The sequence below is a fragment of the Danio rerio genome, chromosome 7 (assembly GCF_052040795.2).
Source record: "Danio rerio strain M-AB ecotype USA chromosome 7, GRCz13ab, whole genome shotgun sequence".
NCBI lineage: Eukaryota > Metazoa > Chordata > Actinopteri > Cypriniformes > Danionidae > Danio > Danio rerio.
The window spans coordinates 38,576,910-38,597,161 of record NC_141027.1 but is presented as its reverse complement, the minus strand read 5'-3'; the positions used below and the strand labels follow the sequence as shown (position 1 = coordinate 38,597,161).

Below are 20,252 nucleotides of genomic sequence, written 5' to 3'. Positions count from 1 at the left end.
CTGTTTAAATATCTGTGCATGAAACACATGTGATAACACTACGCCAATGGGCATGTGTCTGTTCTCACGTTATCACACTTAAGTGATAGCCATAGTTTGTTTAAGAGGACAAATAAAGAAGGTTTGTAGAAATCTGAAACAAGTAAATAAACATTTGCAGTGCTGAACAAAATCGAAACCAGAGGTCTCATTTATAAACGTTGCATTTGCACAAAACAGGGGTGGAAGTGTGTGTACAGTAGGGCTAAACAATATATCGATATCGCAATGTCCAAGGCTGCAATACTCTCATCACAGGGATTTGCAATGTAGTTGGGATTATGGCTGACCAGACATTACCGTTCACAACGTCACATCAGAATTTTACCTTTTAGCCTGTGACTGAATTGAGCTAATTTAAGCTATTTGGTCACAATAAACTTAACATTTGTAGCTTAAAGATTATTGTACATTATGTAATTATTTACTCAAAGTGATTCGGTGTTGTTATTATTATTACTATTATTATTACTATTTGTAGTAGTAGCAGTAGTAGTAACTGCGTTCACACCGAAAGCGGCGAGAGTGTCAAAGATCATTCTGGCCTCCCTGGCGACAAAGGTGTCTGCCTTCAAAATTCACTACATTGATCTCGTATATAAAGGAGCCATTGCAGCATATCATATCAGTTACATCCCCGCATAAAACATGCTTTCTAGAGTGAAGATGTTGCACACTTATTATCAAATTCATTTAACAAAGGAAGATCGAGTTGCATGTGGTGTGTTTGCTCCACTTAATTTTCCAATATGTGTCCATATGTCTGAAATATCCTGAAGCAACAATACTGTTTTGTATTGTCGCATGAGATTCCCACCTTTTAAAGCTAAAAAATATATTTAACATCAATGCACATCAGTAACTCGCCAGTAACTTTTTAATGTACGTTTCTGTAAGATAACATTGCATATAATTAGAAATCAGGCGACCGCAATAATCAAACACTTGGGACCACCTGTGTTCGAAACCAAAGTTTACAGTTACTGTGTTCTCTGGACTCCTCTCAATTGGTGGATTGATTGATTGATTCTCAATTGCTTGCTGCAGAACTGCTTGTCATTTTGTAATTAATTTTATGCAGATGGCCTTTTCTACCTACAGAATTATCTCAATTGATCTAAAATAATGAATTCCTAAGCTATTCAAGTCATTTGGTGAAATTGCATTTATATATAGCAGTAAAGTATAATTTTGCAATGTCAATTAAAAAAAATAAAAACTTGAAAGGAGAATGTACGCAGCTGTAAGTGAAATCTAAGCGAAACAACTTACCTTAAATTCTTAATTGATCCACTTTAAATCCTCATATATGAGCCATAATCACTAATAAATCAATGAATTTTTATTTTCCTGGTCTACATCCACTTTTAGGAAGGTTTCTATGCAAATTTTATAAATCAGACCCCAGAGCTTCTAGAGAAAAAGCAAGCCTTTCAAAGTCAGAGAACACAACCATAAAAACACAAACAAATACAGTACGAAGTCCAAAACTGACACGTCAACCGCTTTGCTATAACCTTTTATACCACTTCAGAATAAAAATACTGTAATAATAAGTAAGCAATAAAACTGGGATTAATAAAGGATCAAATTTGCGATATGGCAAAAATGCAATCTTGATAATTAACACTAACAATAAATATTTTGATATAAGTTGTTTATATAATGCTTCCAGCCTTGACCAAAGCCACTAAAATTAGAGGGTTCGTTGAGTAACATTTAAAAATATTATTAATTAACAAAAACAGATTACACATTACTCAGATTTTTACAGATTTCTGCTGTGTTATTAGATCAATATAGAGTACAAATGTCTATCGTTATCAACATCAAATTTATTGTGATTCGATATGATATTGTTTATCCGTCCAGCCATAGTTTCTTTATATACTGGAGAATACACTTTTATTCACTCCATAGAATTTCATTATATAAAAAAAATAAATAAATTTATACATAAAAATAAATATTTATAAAAAAAATTCTTTTTCTATCTATCTATCTATCTATCTATCTATTTATATATATAAAATACACACACACACACACACACACACACACACACACACATATATGTATATATATATATATATATATATATATATATATATATATATATATATATATATATATATATATATATATATATATATATATATATATATATATATATATATATATATGTATATATATGTATATATGTATATATATATATATGTATATATATATATATATATATATATATATATATATATATATATATATATATATATATATATGTATATATGTATATATATATATATATATATATATATATATATATATATATATATATATATATATATATATATATATATATATATATATATATATATATATAAATATGAAGAAACAACAAAAAATTATAAACTAAAAATAATATAAACATAAAAATAGATAAATATAAAAAATCTAAAATGAATAAATAAAAATATGTGAACTATACATGAACAATGAATCAGAATTACAAATTTTGGATTAACTATACCTACTAACTATACCACACTTATACCTAAAAACCAAAAAATAAACAAAATGTCAGTCTCTCATGTTTACAGCTTTTAAGTAAGCTGTAATTGCGTATGTAGGTCAGGGGTTCAGAATCAGGTGCAGATGTCTGCAGGAGGTTTTTCTGGTTTACTACCAACCCTCCAGGCAAAGGGGATAAACACTCTTTCATTAGTGTTTGGCCCAGAGGAACAAACCAGAGGTGGTAGTAAGCCTCAACGTGTTATGAAGCAAATCCTGATGAAGAACTAGGCCAACACAGCTCAGTTAAGCAAGGGTTTGAGCTGAAAATATGGCTGAGCTTTTGCACAATGTTATTCACATCAGGACAGACAGTGAAGGATGCCAACAACACTCAAGCGTGTATACGTGAACACACACACACACATTCACCCTCACTGCGGTCTGAGAGGCAAACGAGGGCTTAGAGAGGATTTAAAGAGGACAAGAATCTAACCGTAACCAAGGAAACACTCTCAAGGCCTGCAAACTAAACACAACACATCCACAGCGTGACGATCACAAAAGCATGACTGCGGTCCCCTTTCAATCTTTTCATTTGAAAGGATCCCAAAAGGATCACTTAAACGTCCTTGAATAAAGATGACATGTTTTTCCTCCATCTTGCCTTCAGTCATAAGATATGTCTATTCCAAGCAATGACATTTTTCATGAAACAAAAAAAAAAATGCATACATATATATAAATGTAATGAATACCGTGATGATAATGTGATGACATACCATAGAAAATGCATCAAAAACTCAAATTAAAAAGCTAAAGGAAAACACATTCTCGCATTTTCTTTTGCCATGTGAATGAGGACACACGTTGCATGTGTGTGAAGGGAGGATGAGCCTGACAATTCACTAGAATCATCAACCTGTCAAACCACCCATTCAAAAACTTGTCTGACCAGTTTTGTATAGAGTTGCTTTCTATTGGGAATCCGATTAACCCAAGTTGATGTAGATGACTGACCAATCAACTGATAAACTGATGACCAATAAACTGATAAAAATTTTTTTTTTTTTTAAATCAACTGATAGGGGAATTTACAGGAAAGTTGAATCATTAGCTACGTTTCCATCCACCTAGTTTTATGCGCACTTTGGACATGCACATATTTTTTTTTTTTTTGGAAAAAAATTAATAAATAAATAAATCAATTGATGGAAACGCCAAGATGCGCATCAATTTTGGAAATGCACATAAAAAACATGTGCATAACGGATTAGGATAAAAGATGCACATAAACTGCAATGGAAACACTTTTACAGAACAAATTCCAGTATGCTCATTAAAAAAGATTTTGTTATAAGAGATCATGTGATGGCAAAAATGTGTGTGAATGGACAAACCAGCAGGCTGAGCACATTATAAAAAAATCTGAAATGTTGTTCAGGTCATTCTAAAATGCTTTAACCATCTCTCTATTATGTTATTATAATATTAATGACCTGCAGAATCAAACGCCACCACATATTCACTGTGTCAGGATTGTCTTCTAAGGTGCAAGTCATTTATATAATGAAGAAAAGATTCACGCAGCTTCTCTTATCACAACAAACTCAGTTTTTACTGTTGATATTTGGCGCCAGATAATCAGGAAGTGACGGTTTTGTTCACTTTGATTCATTGGATGGAAACGCTGCTTTATTTGCACATCTTTTATGTGATTATCCAGTTTTGCGTATAAATTTAATTTGCATTTTTGATGAAAACATAGCTAATGTCTATTGCTAATTGCTGGGATCTCACAAGACTGGTAGAGTGCTGGAAGGGACGCATTGTGGTCACTTTTTAAAAATTTGAATGTCATGCTAACATTCACACAGACACATTCCATTAAAAAATATAACAATAATGTGCACTGAAAATCATTTAAACTAAAGGCAACATTAAAGTCAATCTGGTTTTCATTTCTTATTTAAAAATATCAGTGCCGAGATTCATAACATGCACAATGATTGTCCACCCCAAGCTTAAGTCTAGCTCTGGAAGCATGCCACCACACATCCAAGAGAAAACATTTATACATTTTTATTATACATGTATTTGTATATAGAGAGAGTAAAGAAAAAGATTGCTATCATGTTATGCTATCAAAAAAGAAATAATTTTAAATTTATTAGATTACATTTAGATTTTGGAAGTTTTCATAAACATTATTTTTTCCTGTTGAAGGCTTTATGAGCAGGTACACTGCAAAAAAAAATGTTATTTACCAAGAGGTTTCATCTCATTTCTCGTCCAAATATCTACAAATTATTAAATCAAAAAGCATTTTCTAGACAAGTAAAAAAATTGGTCTTGTTTTGACAAATAATATGTCAAAATTGAGTGAGTTTTTCCTTAAAACAAGCAACATATTCTGCCAATCTGGAAAGAAAGATAATCTTGTCTTCTATTTAAAATAAGATTATTTTGCTTTACTCATTGGTAGATTATTTTGCTTGAATATATAGATATTTAAAAATCTAAGCAAAAAAAGAGCATTTTTTTGCAGTGTAGCAGGAGTTAACTGAAGCACTTCTTCGTGTAGGTGTGCATCATTTCAGAAAACATTTATCTTCTATTGCCAACAGTCCGTGGAATCACTCAGAAATTCCAAAAGACCTTTGCAGATTTCCGAGAAATTCAAACACCTGTAACAAAAATATGAACATCCCCTGGGCATTCTGTGTTTGACATATTTTGGCACATGCAATCACTCCTTCAGCTATTAGTAACCATATGGTTCTCTCAATTTCACACTAACCAACTATATTTAAAATCATTCCAGATAATTTCCTCCTAGTACAGTACGGATGAGATAATGCAGGGCATGGAGTTCTTAATCATTCTGTACACACCCCTCGCATTACTGTAACTCATCAGGGAGGCTCTGTATGTCCAGATGAACTGTGTGTGAGCAGTAACTGGGCATTCTGTCTCTGCGGATCTTTCTGTGACCTGAACTTGTTCTCACTGTATCTTACTTCATCAATCAGTGCTACAGTTAGTGTGTGTGCGCGTGTACTTACTGTACGTTCTGATAAACTTCCACAGAGCTGTTGAGTCCCTCCAGCTGTTCCATAAGAAGCTGTAAATCTGAGTTGACATAACTCAACTCCAGCACCACCTGCTCCCGAACTTTATTATTGGAAGTCGCCCTTGAGAGAAAGAGAAAGAAAAAAAGATAAGCGAAGATCATACCAAACTGAATCCATAACAGGACAAGTGGCACAATTTCATAATGTCTCTGGTTTAAAATTAATAATACATATATACAAAAAATGTCAAATCTGCTTGTATTACATTACATTACATTAACATTAAAGGGGAGATATTTTATAATTTTTACAAGATGTAAGCCTTTGATGTTTCCAGCATCTGTCTGTAAAGTTGCAAAACACCCATCAGATCATTTACTATAGCCTCAGAGTCTGCCCATTTTGTGTAGCTGTTTTTGTAGCCTGTGGCTTTAAATGCAAATGAGCTGCTTCTCCCCGCCCATCGCTCCCATGTGCATGTCTGCTTCTCTTGCATTACAGCAGATAAACAGCAGTCGGTGATAGAGACAAGGCACCTTTCCACTACACATGACAAACGACAGTAATTTATTTCCAATGGAGAGTAGTCCGGGATTTTAGATAGAGTAAAATCGCTATCTAACGCTATTACAAACATGCTCAGTTTTAAAACATTTTAAACTTAACATTTTTAAAAATCACTGGGATTTGGATTCTATTTTAACTTCAGGAAGTTTAAAAAAAAGACACTTGTTGGGTTTCTATCACTTCAGTATGACTGTGGACACACTATACCTACACACAGTTGTGTCCAAACAGCTTACAAAAGTTGATTATCATCATAGGTGCCCTTTAAGACTGGACCCTGTGCTGTTTTTTGTGCTTCCAGGACACATGGTAAAAATCAGTAAAAAGTGTGCAGTAAACCACGACACACACGCACACGTATACACACACAAAGTAAGGCTGTAGAACGCACTAAAACAAGACATTACATGAAGGGAGATGTATTTAAATAGCTTCTCAATTTCCTACATTAATTCTATTCAAAACTCTTTTTAGTGAAGCAAAAGCAAATTGAGCAAGTCAGTTTGGATCTGTTATCTGCCCGGACAATCAATCATTGTTTCTATTCAGATCACAAGCTTTGTAGTTCTTACAGACTCCTGGGAAAGATCACGAACTGTCCTGGAATACTATATAATAATAATGATAATGATGATGATTATTAGAACACATCACCCCTTATCTAGCTCATGGCAAAGTGAACTGCCCAATTCAGCATGCAAAATTGGCATTGGCCGTTGGTGAAAGAAAGAGCTCTGATTGGCTGTTTTGCTACAAATCAAAGTGTGAGAACAAAACTGAAGAAACAAAACTAAGCAAACAATGCAAATCAAGAGGCAACTCAAAGCAGTCAGCTGTCACCTCATCTCAAATATTTTCAAGCCATTTGGATTATCAGATAATCAGATATATTTGCATGAGACTCTCTCTATATGGTGTTCTACAAAGTACTGTGAAAATAATATGTAAATACTGCTTTGTTTTTACGGTTTATATTTGTGCAACTAGTTCTTATTTACTCTATGGAAAGATACATCCTCTCATACAGGAGCAGAAAGTACATTATCATTAATTTGATTGTAATGCAATAATCTGCACCTTTTGTAAAGCTGCTTTAAAACAGTAAATATTGTAAAAAGCACTATACAAATAAACTTGTGTTGAATCATTTCAGTTGGCTGTTGTCTGTTTGGTGTGTTCCCGTGCAGCTTTTTGGTTCAGACAGGACCCGACAAAGCTGACATGAGGCAACAGCACAGTAGGTTTTTAACTTCCGCTAGTTCTTTGACCTTAGCATGTTGTGTTCCTAGGCTTATAAAAGCAATACCAATGGGTTAAAATTTAAAATAAAACTCAAGTAAAAAAAGAAACAAAAATACACAAAAATCCATATAAATAATGATGCATGACGATGATGATGATGATATACTTTTGTGTTACATGTGAAAACATGAGTTCTTATCTTAGTTTGTCCCCAAGGCTTATCTTAATTCAATTCAGAATGTTCTTTAACATTACGGTAATAAACATAACTTGAATGAGTCATGTTCATCTTTGCTGAATACCTAACACATCTCTCACCGATGTGACGTGTGAAACTGCATGTACAGATACACCTGAATGGGAGCTGACCTAAACCTCTGCTATTCACATGTTTCTCAACCACATTCCTTGAGGATGACCAGCTCTGCACGTTTTCCAAGGCTCTAGAAAGAAAAGGTCTATTACTTGAATATGTACAACATTTGAATTTACTACACAACCATTAGAAAAGCATGTTCTATATCAGTGGTTCCCAAAATGGGGGTCGCCAGACAATAAGAATTGGGGGTGTTGTGTCGCTTGGTGAATTAAAAAAATTAGATAAAAATTGTATTCAATAGTTGCATAAAAAAAAAAAAAAAAAAAAAACATACAAATAAATGTATTTTATTTGCCTTTTAATTTTTTCCCCACTGGATTGCGACCCTTTGGGATATTCTTAAACAACACAACAATAGAATTAGTTGCAGCCGATTGATTTTACGGCACAATGTTCAACTTTGCAGCACTCATGTACATTAAAAACAAACTCCACGACTGAACATAGAGGGCAATCCCTAAATGGAGGTCTCCAAAATTCAACAAAGAATAGTCTTGTGCTGTAAACAATGTGCCCACCTGCCTCAATAAGTGAGGTTAATATTAAATTGGATAAATAATGTCTATAAAATTGATATGGTCATTAGACTGTAACATTTATTTGTGTTGTCAATATGCTTGTGTTTATATAGTTCTTATTGGTGTGTGTGTGTGTGTGCAAAACTTTTAAGTTTAGAACCACCTCGAAGGATAGTGGGGGTCACAATTGGAATTGTTTTATTTGGGGTCATGAGCTGAAAAGTTTGGGAACCCCTGTTCTATATTGCATGAACACGAGTAGTATGAATGGAATTCGGACATACTACATTTGATATTTATAATAAACATGTGACCTAGCCACATCAATTGCGTCTCTGCTGATCTCTCAGTTAACGAGCTGGTGATCGAAATCAGGTGTGTTAAGTAAAGACACAAAAAATGTGCAGGGCAGGGGGTTCGGATTCAGATCATCAGCTCATAAGCAGAGACTGAAATACCTGTATAGGCTGTGACAAAGGAGACATTCAAAACATGCAGTGTTGGTGGTCCTTCAGGAGCGTGGTTGAGAAACACTGTTCCATTATAATGCAGTGGTTCAGTTTCAACAGCAGAAGAGGTCAAAAATTATCTCATAAGTGTTCTTAAAATGTACACTGCATTATTCTGTAAACAAACTCAAGAGTCACGTTGGCAGGGTGGGACCCCACAACATTAGCACTCGATGAAACCGGTCCAGTGAGCTCACTCAAGCAAACACACAAGAATGTGGACAACACTTGCTTAGATCAGAGAGAGAGAGAGAGAGAGAGAGAGGGAGAGGGAGAGAGACAGAGAAAGAGATTAAAAAATGTCATGTTTGTACAGTATATTTATTGTTGACTGATTTGGCAATACTGCACTATTTTACAGTCAAGCCAATAAAACACTTTTGAATTTAATTGAAAGAAAAAGAGAGAGAGACATTATGGCAAGCATGTGGGGAGGCAACAAGGTTAGTAAAAGCAGACGATTTCTTACAATCAATCTATTATACTGCTTTCCTTTCTCTTTTGAACCACAAGCATCTGAGAGCCATGAATGAGGGAACATTCCAGATGGGCTCTGAAGATAGAGCAGCTATGAATGGAAGGTAAAGAGACCAGAGAGCAAGCTTACAAACCCCCACCCATCACAATTTTAATGAGCTCAGGTAACGTAAAACACGCAGACATCCGGCTGTAATGAAGACCGAACTGACTCATGTATATCATTACAATACATACCAGGCCTTCTTCAGATCTGACTCACACATTAAACACAGAAGCACACAGAGTGTTCGCTAAGTATCGACAGAGAGATCCTCAGGCGTGTTTACGTGCATGTGTGAGAGACGCAATACCATCACCTCTCAAAATGCCTAATTTTAAATTTGTTTGCTGACGTGTGTTGATGCCTGCATGGACGTGTTAAACAGGCTGGTAAATAGAAGACCTCTAGGTCATTAGCACTCGCATAACAGCACTGCAATGACCTCACTAGTGTCCCTGTCATAGGATTTAATTGTTTATTTGTTCATTTCATCAGATGCATAAACAGTCATTTGTGATTACAATAATGCGTAATAATAAATTAAATCAGTAATACATTGTTATGGCAAGTAAGTGTTTTTATATTTGGCAACAGCACTCTTCACATTTGGTGCTTTATTTGTATATGAAAAACTGTTACCCACGTCACTTGGCAATTCTTACAATTGCTGATAACATGATATGGTTCAGAGTGATTATCAAGACTGCATTGTAATTATATACACATGTAATTTGATGCGCAGCACAGTGAACAGCTCATGATAACAGTGTTTTCAGTGTCTTGGAGAGGTCGGTTTGCGGTAAATGCTGCTCTAAATTAACCATCTCTGCAGATGTTTGGAGTCTGAGTCAGTTAAATTGCACATGTGAAAACATCTTCCAGGCTTATGAGAAAGCATTCTGTTGTAAATAAATATATAAGTTTTTTGAAGTAACCAGATAACCAAAATTAAAGTTAAGTAAAAGTAAAATATTTATTATTATTTTTATTTATACATTCGTTTAGAAACTGACTGAAATATTAATTAAGAGCATAATTAGATGAGATTTCTCTATTTGAGCACATTATTTTTATTCAATTAATACACGTGTGTCAGAGCCAGTGGTTAAGTGTGCCGACATATAGCACTATGGTGCTAGGCTTTTGTTTTTTTAAAGCTGTATTTTTGCATTACTTTTTTACTTAAGCCTACTTTCACTTGGCTTTGCACACAGTCACAAGAGTGACTGAAACATTCAATAACTCATTCTTGAATCTAAACGACTTAGAAAAACTTTACTATATACTCGGAAAGGGTGAAATAACTTGTCTAAACTGGCTGCAAAATATATGTACACCATTAGTCATGGTTAATCAATCCATTTGCATTTTAATAATTTACACATTTTAATCTCGTAATTATTATAATTTTTGTTTGTCATTTGATGTCATTAGGCTATATTACATAGGCTATTTTATATCTGAAATGCTTTGGTATTCAAAGTTTGCAATGAACTTGAAAGACAGACAAGCAGATTTTACCTGTCAGTGGGTGCACATGGCACCTGAATAGCTTACATGTAAAATAAATAGTGGATTTCTTTATTTCAACTTTATTTCTTTTTTTACGTTAACCCATTGAAAAGAAAGTGTATAACAGTGGCAAAATATTAAAATTGTAAAAAATTTATTAATGTTTTGTTTGTCGCAAATAGTTGACTATGTATGGGATGTAGGTAAATGGTGTTTCAATCCCCCTAGGACTACAAGTATATTTTAAACCTGTGGGAAGCCCTGCATACATGCATACATACATGCATACATGCATACATGCATACATATCAGGGCTGCTCTGTACAATAGAAAGTGATACTTGTTAACTTAGAAAGTGTTAGTTTTAGGGTCTGTTACTGGGTGCTTCTCAATTCTTATTTGCTCATCTTTGTTTTTTCTCTTTGCTTCCTGTCCTCACAGTTTGGCTACACCCCTTCAGGATTCCAAGGAAGGATGCAAAGATAATAGAATTGAGTGAAGTGAAATAATATATCCTTTCTTCCTTTAGCATCACTTCAAAGCATCTTCATTTAATGAATCCTGTACATCACTGAATTTGCTTGCACTTTCAAATTCTAGAATATTACAGATAATTAATTACACTGTAATAGTTTTAACCATCAAAAAACACCACGCTTGTCTGTATTTTTTTTTTACTTAATGAATTATTCTGATAGTGACTGCTTTTTATTTGTGCTAAAAAGTACATTACAGAAAGAACCTGTGAAAACAAACGACATTAACAAAGTTATCTTTAATACATTAACGTGTGTTTGATTTTTCAACTGTAATTAGTGAGTACTGGCGCAGTGAACGAGGAGGAAAATTTACATACACGTCACGTTTAGTCAGAAAAAACTTCCGCAAAGGATCTACCCGTGTATCCTCTCTCATGCCTGAATGGCAGCCAATGACCAATACCTTAAATTCAACAAACATGGATTATAGCACTAACATATTAACAACACATAGTGAGCAAAACAAAGGAGCCTCACTTAGGGTATCTTATTTAAAAGAGCATGTCCAAACATCATTGTTCTATTGAGATTTAAAGCCACTTTGACGTCACAGTGCCAATCAAATGCTTTGCTCCAAGGACCAACCCAGCAGGTGTGCCCTTCAAACCATGGAGACGACAGACACACTTAACGTCCCTATGGCAAACAGCTTGCCCAATGTTACAGCGTGTGCTCATCGCAAAGGGAAAAACACGAAGCTTTTGAGAGAGCTAACGTAATGTAAAAGCTGCGGTTTTCACAAAAAAACGCAAAAAGAAGTTTGGCAAACTTCACAACCACCTGCCCTTCCTGAATGCCTGCAGAGGTATGAATGTGGGTGTTTGCTGATAAGATGTCAGTCTCTCATCGGCTCAGGTTTCATTTACATAAATGGTTCCCTGAAACAAAAACTGATAGAAATCTATCAGTCTGGTAGTGCTGGTCAGTTAGAAATCAGGCAAATTATGTCCTTTCATCCAATGTACAGTAAGAGCTTCCCTGTCCTGTAAAATGATTTCTTGACAGCACCGTAGTTTTGAGCAATGACAGTTAATTCAGTCTATCACAGGAATACATTTTTTAATTAATTATAAAAAAGGAATACTATTTTCATTTTTAATTAAATAATATTTTTAAAAATTACCATTACATTAAAAGCAGACTGCCAGCCGCCTTTAAGAACAAAAGAGACTTTTTTTCTAAATGTTCATAACATGCTCAAAATAATTGTTATACAGATCCTCGCACACAAAGACAATTATGATATTTTTTAACAATTTTGTAATTAACTTAGTATCTTCAACTGCAATGGCTTAAAAAAAAAAATGTATTATATAATACATTTTTATAAAAGGGCAATCTATTTTTTTCTCCCTCTCAGTTTCAGCCATGAAAAGCAATCTCTATTCAAAACATATTGACATAGTTACAAACTGAAACAATAGAAAACATATTATGCAATTATAAACATGCTAGACAATAATTAAAATGGATATCATTTGAAGATCATGACCTTTCATCAAAGTTGAACTAGGAATATTTTGAAAACATTTATGATTTTTGAATGTTGACTACTGTGTTAGGCATGGGTCAATAACCGTTTAAGGTATACTGTGGTTTAGAAAAGTAAAGGTTTTAAAACCGCCAAAATGTTCTGTAATATCGTTCCTAAGGTATGTGGAAGATTTTTATTTACGTTTTTTAGGACAATAGTATCTCCAGCAGAAAAGATATACAAAGATACTGTTTTAAATTGTGAAGAAATCTGCTGTGTTTTCTAAACTAATGAAGACAGCAGAAGTCAACAATTCATTTGAATTAATTAGTCTGAGGTGGTTACTGTTCCAAAATATTTTAAATGTTTCTCAAATAAAATACACTGTGTTCAAAAGGGAGAGAAGTTGTTGATTTTTACCCAGAAATTAGAGTAATCACAATACCCAGAAACTGTGATATTTTTATCTAAGGTTATCATACCATCAGAATTTTAAACTGGTCCATGCCTATACTGTGTATTAGGGCTGCTCAATATATCATGTCAGCATCATTATTAAAATGTGCACATTCACAATAGTCACATCGCAAGATATACAATGTTAAGTCTGAACTACAGTTGACTAGGAGCTACAGAATTGTATTTAATTACTGTATTTACACAGAATCTATATGATTTATACAAAAAAGGTTCTCACTTAGAATTAGCCCACTAGCTGTTTTATGAAAAAAACTCTTAATTTTGACCCATTTCTTCAAAAGTTAAAAACAAAAAAATATTGTTACTTGATCTAGGTATTGTTATATATTAGAAACGAGACAAAAAGTAAAAAAAAACATGATTATTCAATTTCTGTACCTGAATACTGTTAGACCCCCCATAAAGCGTCTTGTGAACCGTTGAAAGTGCATTCAAATTGCAATATTTGAAAATCGCAGAAAAAAAATATTGCAATATCAGATTTTTTAAATATTGTACAGCCCTACTGTGTATAGAGGAGTACTCCAAAGACATGACATGAAAAATATTTGCATGTTACTTTGCATGTTTTTCAGTCAGACAGTTATTTCCTCTCTTGTCTGGATCACCTATAGTTATGCATGAATGACTAGCTGTTAATATTCAAAGTGGTGTGGGCGATACATGGTTGACAGCTGGCTGCTAGAGAACAAAAAAAAAAAAAACATACTACTTTTTTTTTTTAAAAGTACATACTAATAGATCTAAAAAAATACCTAAACAAAGCTCATTTAAATTTCAGTTGAAGATTTCATGTTTCAGCCTCTAGATGCTGATAAATCTAAATGTAACATTTAGCATCTCCAGTCTCTTTAGTCATCAGCTTTAACAAAGACACAATGTTACTGTGTCTATCATCAACTCTAAAGCTAAAGGTAAGAATGCAAAAGGCACGCCTGACTGAAGTGCACAAGCTTCAAACCCTGGTTTCTCCACATGTTCACACACAAACAGAGAAATTCTTTGGTGACAGGTTAGCAGAAAGCTTCTGACTGAAACATCACCACACAAAGAGCAAAACATTCCTCCAAAACAAGGCAGTGATTTACCCTACAGAGAAAGGAGTCCGGCTCTACGGTCCAGTGCCAGACAGATGCTGTTGTGTAACCAAAACCAAAAAAATGGAGAAAAAAAGAGCCTGGTCACTTCTTTAAATTTTTGTTTAAAAACATCTAACTCTGGGAATGATTTCCTACATGTTTGCATGTCACACAGGCCAGCACGTGAGGTGAGGATGATGAATGAGCGCTTGACTTTGTTTGTGTCCACAAATAAGGGTGCTTGACTTACTTAAGAAGGTTCTCAGCTCCAGCTCTCATCCGCATCTGCTTGATGATTTTCTGGTTCAGGACTGCTCTCTTATTCTGCAGCTTACTGCGGCCAGTCTGAGCAAATGGATTACATCCCTGTCAGAGAAGAAGATGAAAAGAAAGAGATTAACAACAGGTTTTTACAGGCCAGGGCTTCAAACTAATGTGAATTTACAGCCAGTTTCTTATACATATGCTGTGAATATTTTGACTGCCTTATAAACCACAACGGCATACATTACAATGTGCCTATAATGATAAAAACACAAGCACATGCCAGACAACACATACACTTTGTTATGTTATTAAGGTGTGGCACGAGTACATGACGTAACAAGATCAATTTCCCACCCAGACACGCCTATACAGAGAGTTTCTGTCATAAATCTGATTGCTCAGGGAGTAGGTTTGATTTATAGTAGACTGGTATCAATCTGAAATTATTAAAATACCAAAGCTCTTATTCTCTTATTCATTTACAAAAGTATGTCTATTACTTGAGCCAAAATAAATAAATAAATAAATAAAAACGCAAAATCTTTGAAGGGATTTATTTATTTTATTTTAGTCCAGTCTACCTAAAGACCAGATTAACTAATAATTTCAAATTAATACATAAAAGTTAAGGCAGGGTGATTAATCAAAAAGTAATCAATATCGACATTCAGAACCTATACTCGATCTAATTATACTAGGTCTATTTTTTTTTTATTACTTTCCCTACTGCATGTGGAGTCACTTGACCCCACTCTGATGGCCATACTTTGCAGCCACATCTGATCATCGGTCAAGTAGGATGATGGACTCATTCTTGAGCTTTACATTGCACTTCATTGATGATGATTGGAAGCTGCGCCAGAGATGCCTTGAGATGGCATATTTTCCATTACATTAAAATAACTATTTACATTAAATATTTGTTTACAGAAGATGCAAGAAATGTATTGCTTAAATATTATTTACAGGATATATAAGAGTTTTTTTTTTATTTAGAAGAGATAATGCTTATTTTCTACTTTTAATATAAAAACACTGAAAATAATTTATTTCTTGCTTCCAAAAGTGCAAGTTATTTATTTGAATTTGACTGTTGGCTTTAGGGAATGTGTGTTTTCATTTTAGTTGTTGAACGTTGATGTTCAGTAAATAATTATAGATGGTACATTTATAGATGTTTGTTTCATTTGATTATTTAATGTCAAGTAATGCACCCTTCATTCAGAAATCTCTCACTTGTAATATGCGAGCATATTTACTGTACAAAACTTATCAGTGAGCTATGAGGGCAAATAAATCAATCAATCGTTCATTAATCAAATTCAAGTTAAAATGTACAATTAATCAAAATTAATTATAGGCCATAACACCCTGCTTTAATATAAGTATAGTTGGGAGTGGAAAACAGACACATTTTTATAGTGTCATTGGAGAAACAGCTCTTGTGTGCAAATAAACAGCTTTTATTTTAGGAATCGAAAGCAAGCCCAATTTATTATTAAACATATCTGCCTTAAAATGTGTGTTTTGTATGCATCTATTCTAGAGTTATTACTGGAAAATGTGGTTTTATTAGAGAAATCATAGACAGCAGGCGACATTCAACATACTTCATTTCTGTGGACTCAACAACAAACAGTGCACGTTGCACAACTATGACAAAACAGAAGGTCACTGGGAGTCAAAACTGTAGTGCAATTGGTTATGGAAAAGACTCAACCATAATCAAAGTTACCTGTTATACGCTTTCTAAAATAAAAAAGCTGAAGCAGAAGCCTCTATCCTAAATAAACAGCACAAATACCAGTGAACTGACTACAGAAAAGCTAAGTAAATCTCATTCACTGCAAAGATCTCCAGTCTTCTCCTATACAGCATCTGAAATGCAAAGTTCTACAAATGTAAGAAGATCAGCTGCACAAATAGCTAAGTCTACGCCTTTTCATTGCTAATTACTCATGCTCAAAACTTGAATGAGAATGCAAATTAAAGATTACAACAACTTGAAACAAAAATGATTGCAATGATTATGATCAAGATTAATGATCTAATTAGTGATCTGCAATGTTTAAATGCTTTATTCATCAGAGTCAAAGGAAACAGCTCTGATGGAAGACAGATAGCGAAGTTTCAGATGACACACGGCTCATATCTCGTTCTCTTGAATTACCAGAACCCCACACAACACACGTGAGACACCGATATGTGCAGTGACGAGTGTCTCCTGTATTGACATGACAACTTACTGGCCCATATGGTTTTATTCCCATAACACAGTTTGATTCATATTTACATGAAATCATCTCAATTATATCATTTAGTTGTCTTTTTTGACCAGTCTGACTGTTAATTTAGCAACCCGAAAAAGGTGAAAATCATAGTCCGCTACTGTGTAAACAGAAGCTGTCCCAATACATGGACAGTAGATGTCAACAGGACCCAATGTGACCTTTGCACATTCTAGAGCGCTGACCAGGGCAATGTTTAGCAGAGCAGAACCAAAGAGATGCCAGTGCAACTGCACAGTCACAAACACATAGCAATTACTCCAACTAACAGCACAGACAGAGCAGAAACAAGGTCCTAATCAAACCAGGGCACGAACCAGAGCAAAAACAGGGCCTCAAGTGAATTATCTGAGAGTATTCAACTGTAATATATGGCAAGCATATTTGAGCACAAATATGAAACTTCATTAACAAATGCTTCTTTCTATTTTTAGCCCTTTTTTGTTCTCTAAATGCCAAAATGATTAACCATTCTGTCTCTGCGTTGTGGTAATGACAACATTAAGCACCAATTAATGAGTTATGCAACAGAGAATGAATATCATTAGGATGAATGATACATTTCCTTCTCACTAATAAGTAGTTAGTTGCAATATGATCACTCTGTGAGTCTGTGAGATATTCAGGAGCCATGTTATACTAATCCTACAGCTCTGAACAACTTCTCCATAGGAGCATCTGTGTTTCATTAACGTTTGTGGTTTGGCAATGCACTGTCACTGGGCAAACGTAACATTAATAGGAGGAAAACTGGAAAAACATGCCGAATCTGCAATTCCATTTCTCTAAGCCCCGCAGCCCAAGCAGGATCAGCTCGGGCGGAACTGGACCAAAACCACATCTCCACTCTGAACCACCCCCACCTGGGAACAGGCCTGAAACCTTTCTAGTGCGACCACACTTCTTTTCAGAGAATTAACGTAACAAATGAAAATGAGACACAGGAAATGTACTAAACAAGCGCAACCACTTACAGCAGCAAAATGCCTTTCCACTAAAATCCAGCCATCCATGCAATACCATATCCATATTAACTCTGAGAAACAGAGTGATTCTTTCTTCCCTTCGACATTGTTTCATCTGAAAGGGCCTGGAGAAAAAAGTTCTGAGAAGCTGAATGATCCAGTTTGACATCAAATACTTTAACGTCAATAAGAAGACCTAATCAACAAAGCCCAAAAAATACTCTTGACAGAAAAAAGGGTGAGCTCAGGCAAGACAATGAACCTCTTCATCTGCCTTTCACAAAAAACAGATACAACTCAAGAGGATTAAAGATCTAGGATAAATGAAAGACTAAGAATGGGTCACTCTTCCAAGATCTGTGAACACATATGCACATACTTCAATCAGTTTCAGTTATGTAAACTCCAAAACAGAGCTATAAGAATAAAAGTGTTTACTAACAAGCCAATTTAACCATGATGACCATTCAATTTAAAATAAATCGGGAATCAAAATATGACAAATACCAGACCAAATACCTATTTTCAAGGTATATCATGGTTTGGAAAAGTAAAGGTTTTAAAGCCGCCAAAGTTTCTGCTATACCATTCCTAAGGTATGTGTATGATTTTTTTTTATCTACATTTTATTAGGAGTCTTTTAAGTCATCTCCAGCAGAAAAGATATCCAAATATGCTGTTGTAAAAAGCAAAGATCAGTGTTTTTAAACTAATGAAGACAGCAGAAGTCAACGATTGATTTGAATTATTAAGTTTGACATGTTTATTGCTCCAAAATACTTTAAATGTTTCTCAAAATATAATACATTGTTTAAATTGGGAAAAATGTATTGTTTTCACACAGACATTTAAAAAGAAAATATTTTATAGTAGTATTCACAATACCGTGACATTTTTATCCAAGGTTATCATACCGCCAGAATGCTATACTGGCCATGTCTCGACACAACTGAAGGTACAGCAGGTACAAAATTCCTCACCAATACTTTTACCAAAATACAACAAAAAAATTATGTTTTCAAAAATGTTATTTATGACAGTGGCTAGCACAAGTAGCGTAAAAATAAATAATAAATCACAATGATTCAGAGTACCTACATTTACACATATACATGTCAATTATTTTTATGAGGCATTTAACTGTAAATGCTAAGCAATAGTTTTCTTTTAAATCTAAAATAACCATTTAAGAGTTAATAATTTTACTATACAAAACCTTCTGGGGGCTTTTCTGACAGAAATCATGACTGTAAAACTGGTTTTGTAAAGGACGTTGATATAAAAACTGTAAATATCAAGAAAGCATTAAGTTCAAAAAGGTCTATAAAATGGAGAAAGCAGTGGAATATATAAAACACTCAAAAGAGAAAGCCTACAGGATAGTGTACAGAGTCTAAACTGTCTCGATTGGCATTGTTTGTGGGCATCAGAGCTCGCCAGCGTCCACATGCCCCGCAGATGTGTCTAACACCAGCAGATCCTGTTACAAACATCCCATGAAGGATACAAAGGAGGCACAATACCTCGTCCTCCACTTGTCTAAATTTTAGGTTTGAAAACTCGTGAAACAACATGACAATGAGTTTTGTTTTATCTTCTTTGTATCGACAGTCTCAAAACTACAGTGACGGTAACATCTATCAAACTAACAAACTCTTGAATAACTTCAAATAAGCTCCCGAGTCATCGAAAACACAAACTCCGAAACGAGTCCCTCTTACTGTACCTTTTTGAAGTAGCCGTTTTCCACCGGTCCGTTGCTTTTGCAGCCATTGGGAATGAGAGTGTCCGTCATTTCTGAATGCTCAACCGAATGCTTCGATGAAATTCAGAGAGCACAAGTCGCGTGTGTTCCTGCAGCTCCACAGGTGAGTGTGTGTCTCTCCTGGTTCTCGGATGTCTGTTGATGCACCACCGTAGTCCAAACTCTCCTAATCACACTCAAGATTCGCTATTTGCCCTGCACTAGCACTTCCCCTGGCCACGCCTCAGATGTCACGACAGCATGAACGCCCCCTTTGGTAGGCGGAGCTTGTGTGATGTTACCTGCGCGATGGCCACGCCCCCGAATCGGCTTGCTTATAAAGGCCCAACTTCAGAGTTATATTTAGCTCGGACACGCTGGCTAGTGACTGTTTAACTAGACCGATGGGTTCCTAACTTCCTAAATACAACAGTGTAAAGACCTCGCATTCATTTCTGGGTAGAAATAACTGTATTCCAAAAATGTAAGCTGCTCTTAGATATAATTATTTTGGATTTACAAATTATTTACACGAATTGCAGTATTTT

At 34.7% G+C, this 20,252-nt stretch overlaps 1 protein-coding gene across 2 annotated transcripts in view; it reads right to left on the bottom strand.

Annotated features, from left to right (window-relative positions):
- rhpn2 (rhophilin, Rho GTPase binding protein 2) overlaps window positions 1–19,899 on the bottom strand; it is a 43,985-nt gene extending 24,086 nt beyond the window's left edge. Inside the window, exons 1-3 of one of the 2 annotated variants that reach the window (XM_087258792.1) lie at window positions 19,687–19,899; window positions 14,691–14,806; window positions 5,613–5,741 (exon numbers count right to left, since the gene is read on the bottom strand). In XM_087258792.1, coding sequence (XP_087114918.1) covers window positions 5,613–5,741; window positions 14,691–14,806; window positions 19,687–19,755 — 314 coding nt within the window. In that variant the 5' untranslated portion in view covers window positions 19,756–19,899. 2 annotated transcript variants of the gene reach the window in all.
- Window positions 19,900–20,252: the final 353 nt, after the last annotated feature.